This window comes from Coregonus lavaretus (assembly GCF_964263955.1).
Source record: "Coregonus lavaretus genome assembly, contig: HAP1_SCAFFOLD_276, whole genome shotgun sequence".
Taxonomy (NCBI): Eukaryota; Metazoa; Chordata; class Actinopteri; order Salmoniformes; family Salmonidae; genus Coregonus; species Coregonus lavaretus.
The window spans coordinates 173,649-178,047 of NW_028157844.1; the positions used below are offsets into that span (position 1 = coordinate 173,649).

The 4,399-nt window shown below is 45.6% G+C and overlaps 1 protein-coding gene across 1 annotated transcript; it reads left to right on the forward strand.

The window, feature by feature from the left end:
• The first annotated feature begins 852 nt into the window (after positions 1-852).
• On the forward strand, positions 853-4,086 carry erp27 (endoplasmic reticulum protein 27). Its single transcript, XM_084198916.1, has 7 exons — positions 853-1,021; positions 1,361-1,446; positions 2,470-2,613; positions 2,745-2,861; positions 3,073-3,198; positions 3,532-3,726; positions 4,012-4,086. Exons 1-7 carry the CDS (start codon positions 964-966, stop codon positions 4,054-4,056), a joined length of 771 nt encoding a protein of 256 aa, XP_084055042.1. The 5' UTR covers positions 853-963; the 3' UTR covers positions 4,057-4,086.
• Positions 4,087-4,399: the final 313 nt, after the last annotated feature.

Below are 4,399 nucleotides of genomic sequence, written 5' to 3' on the forward strand. Positions count from 1 at the left end.
TTAATTTATGTCTTCTAGCGATATCTCTGATAAACATGTTACATAAAGGTGTGGTTTGTTGCGTGTCCGTGGTGTACTAAAATAGCTGGCTGGCTAATTCTCTAGGTTTAGTCAGACCAAACAGCGGCCTGTTTCGTGCCACCACTATTGCCAGACCAGTGGCACCAGTAGGTAAACACCCTGCTGATACAGAGTGCAGTGTTGCCAAGTCACCACAGGAGGGAGTGCCACATCCAACCCTGCATTAGTTTGAACGGCATACACACATGCACACAAATCGAATTCCTATAAAGTGGCATTGCTGTGTCCGAAAAACAATGCTATATTTTAGGTGAACAGCAGGAAATTACAGAATGAGTATGGAAAAAGGGATTGAAAAAAAAAGATGCCCACTTCAAATTGACTAGACAATTTATATATTTACAACTACAGATATTTATGCACCGTACAATCTGGACTATACTAGAGATATGCATCCTTGTTGAGTGAGGTGTCTGTATAGGCTGTAAATATGTGACAGATTTGACTTCTTTTGATTTTTCCCGATTGAGATTCAGAAGTAAAAAAAAAAAAAAAAACATTTTGCATGGGTATCGTCATGTTAGGAGGTACATTCTTAGTCATACACGTGTGTATGCACGCCCACCCACCCACCCACCCACCCACACACCCACCCACCCACACACACACACTGATGAACTGACACAGTGACACGTAGTCCAACACTCACTGACCTTAACGTATCAATAACACCTGTCAGGATCTCATACAGGCACCAATCAGCAGCACGAGGAAACGGCCATGTGGCAGACCCTGAGGTACAGAGGGACGGAAGGGGGGACACGACACACACATGGACAGACGGACACAGACTCCAGCCTAAAACTCACACTGTCCGGCATAGAATCAAAAACGGACAAACTTTCTAGAGCACTTCTCTGTCTACAGCCTGCCGATAAAGTTATGATGCTGCTGCGCTCTCTGTTTCTCTCCCTCCTGGCCACCTCAGCCATAACTGAAGGTAAGAACCTCTTTGCCTTTGGTCATGTACATGTCTTTAGATTTCCTAGACATCCATCTTTATTTCCTGTTTTCTTCTCTTTAAAGTCCTTCCTCTTCTCTCTTTTTGACCTCTATGTTACAATATGCACACTAGTTTACCCCTTAGAGTATATGCCCAATACATTGCTTCATTCTAAATGGTATGCTGGTATGGGCATTGGGATTGAGCCTATGACTGGCTTTCTGAGAGGCATTCTACAGATTAATGCATTTCTCATCTGCTCTGTGTTCCTAAAGAGACAGAACTAGTGTGGGTAGAACTAATTCCATCAACCCCCCTCTCTCTCTCTCCCTACAGACAGCGCCCTCCCAACCCTGAGTGATGTCACTGCAGCCGAGGCCTTCATCGAAGCCTCCGAGGTGGTCGTCATCGGGTTCTTCGAGGTCAGACAGGAAACAAGCGTGGGAAGGGCAGGATGGGAGGGGAGGGAGGGAGGGAAATGTAACGTGTACAGTAACCTACTGTAGGCTGAGTAGGGTTGAAACATCACAATGGTACAAACCCACAGCAGATTTTTAGCATCGTTGGCTAGCCGCTACACCGCTAACGTGCGGCCGGACGTGGCCAGCCAGATATAACCGAGGTCAGATTAGACCATAACTCAGATTTGAGACAAAAAAACAAACATGCATTCCTTCCTGTGTACTGTTCATAGCTACAGTCCCAGCTGCTGTCAGGTTTTGGCGGGAAACTATTTCCTGTGGCCACACAATTGGCACAGGAAGTGACTAGCTGGCATTGCCGTGGGGATAGTAGGCGGCCGTCCCAGAGTGCCAAGCGGCGGCCCGAGCCCTTTGGCCTAACTGTGTGCGGGGGACGATGGTTGGCAGGCTGCGGCCCGCTGGACAAGGAAATGAGGACGCATCTGAGGAATTGTGGGATTGGCACAGAGTAGGTCGCAGTAAACAAGTGTAAACAGAGCGTGGGTGAAGGGTGGAGAGAGGGAGTGGTGGAGAGAGAGAGGAGTGGAGGAGAGGAGAGCGAGAGGGAGTGGAGGAGAGAGAGATGAGTGGAGGAGAGAGAGAATGAAGGAGAGAGAGAGAGGGGTGGAGAGGGAGGAGTGGAAGGGAGAGAGAGAGAGAGGGGTGGAGAGGGAGGAGTGGAAGGGAGAGAGAGAGAGCAAATGAGAGTAAATGGTGGACTGCCATGTTGCTGCTGGGGACCAAAATATTATTTCAAGACATTCTTTGAGGATGATTCTATGACAAATACAAGGCACCAAAATATTATTCACTGAAATTCACTGGGGCCAAGTGGCAATTTGAATCTCAAAAACAGACTTCAAGAGTATTTCACTATAGTGAGTGTTATTAGACTAACATTCTCTCTCCCTCTCTGTCTGCCCCCTCTCTCTGTCCCCCCTCTCTCTCTTTTTATCTCTTCATCTCTTTCCCTCTCTCTCTCAGACTCCCTCAGAGGAGACTTTTGGCTATAAGGAGTTTGTGGAGGCAGCTAAGACTGTGAAACCTATCGCTGTGGCTCTGTGCAGCGACAAGGAGGCATGGGCCAAACTCAGCATTGTGTCTGACACCATCGCCATCTTCAGAAAGGTAAACAACTACACCACACCTTTCACTTTGTCCATCAGAAATCACCTGCTTGAGTCACATTACAACTACTTCGACGGCAAATTTACAAGAAAATATCAACTGAAAAATGTGATTTATGTGTGTGTGTTCAGGCAGATAACCACCAAGAGAACCTTCAGCTCTCTCAGACTAAGAAGGTGGAGGCGGACGGCCTTGCTCGCTTTATCACCATGAACGAGCTTCGCTACATCACTGAGTACAACCAAGTGGTACTGTCACTGACCACGGCACGGTCCATCTACACCTTCCACACGACTCTATACAACAGCACCTATTAACAGTTAAACCAGCCTTGTTAAAACTACACCTTGGCATCACATCTTTGTATTATTAGCCTTTCATGTTCAGTCATATAACCAGACTTATAGACAGTTAATGTACTGGCACATGCCTATTTCTCTCTCTCTCTCTCTCTCTCAGACAGCAGTGGGTCTGTTCCAGTCTGAGGTGAAGGCGCACCTCCTGCTCTTCATCAACAGGGGGAGTGGTGACTATAAAGTGCTCAAGGAACGGCTAGGAGCTCTGGCCCCAGAATTCATTGGAAAGGTGAGAGCAGGCAGGCAGCAACTGGACCTGAAAAGAGCGACTCACCAAAACCCTTATTATATTGGCCATTTGATTCAGATATTGAGATAATGTCCCTAATCCCTTATTTGGAATCGGTTATTTTGAATCAACTCTTTAATTGAATCTTGAATTTAATTTGTAAATTGGATCAATGGAGTCAGATGTTTTGAGTCCCAGAATCTCAATATACTGTATATTATATATATTATGGTCTCGTCCAATAAAATCACAGATTTTAGTTTTAGTTTCTGTTACCAAACGTTTTTGCTACAGTGTGCTCAAATGAACATGACCATGATTTATTTGTCACAGTTGTTGTTTGTGCTGGTACACGGGGTGAAGTCCAATGAGAAATCTCTGGGCTACTTCGGCCTGACGTCACGTGACCTTCCCCGCGTGGGCATTTACGATGGCGGCTCAGACATGAAGTGGCTCATGCCCGAGGGAGAGATCTCCACAGAGCGCGTGCGGGAATTCTGCCAGTCACTCATACGAGGCGATCTCAAGGTCAGAGGTCAAAACAAACCTGAGTTCAAATAGTATTGGTTTTCTTTCAAATGCCTTTGAGGGTTGATTGAGCCTACCTGGAGTGCCAGATGGACGGGGTTTGCACTTTTGGGACTATTCTATTGGTTCCATTGTGCCAGGCAAGCTCAATTAAGAGCAGTTAAATAAGTATTTGAAAGAAAACAAATACTATTTGAACCCATATCTATGGAGCAGTATACGTTTCAGTGGCTTTGATAATATGTAGAAAGCATTGCTTCTCAAAAACCTTTTTCATATTTTTAGGAGGTGAAGCAGGCAGGAGAACCTGATCCTAAAACTGAGTTGTAAAACAAACAAATAAATCAATGTAAATAATAAGCTTTGTGACAATTATTGTGTCTGTTTTGGAGTGAGTATTGTTTTCTGCCTGAATCTTATGTAGGCTACTATCTCAGTGTGTGCTCTGGAGGGCATGAGTGTGTCTTTATGTGACGGCTAGTCCGCTGTCTACAGTCTGAGTTGACCACAGGTCAGTGGCTCCTCACCACTGAGATTTTGGCCGAGTTTGTTAGCGTTGGCACTGATCTGATGGTTACAATCACAACTGAGTGACCTCTGAAGACTGACAGGGCCTGGAGGGTCTAACAGAGAAAGAAGAATTGGAATCTGTCTTAGGAAAAAATAACATTAG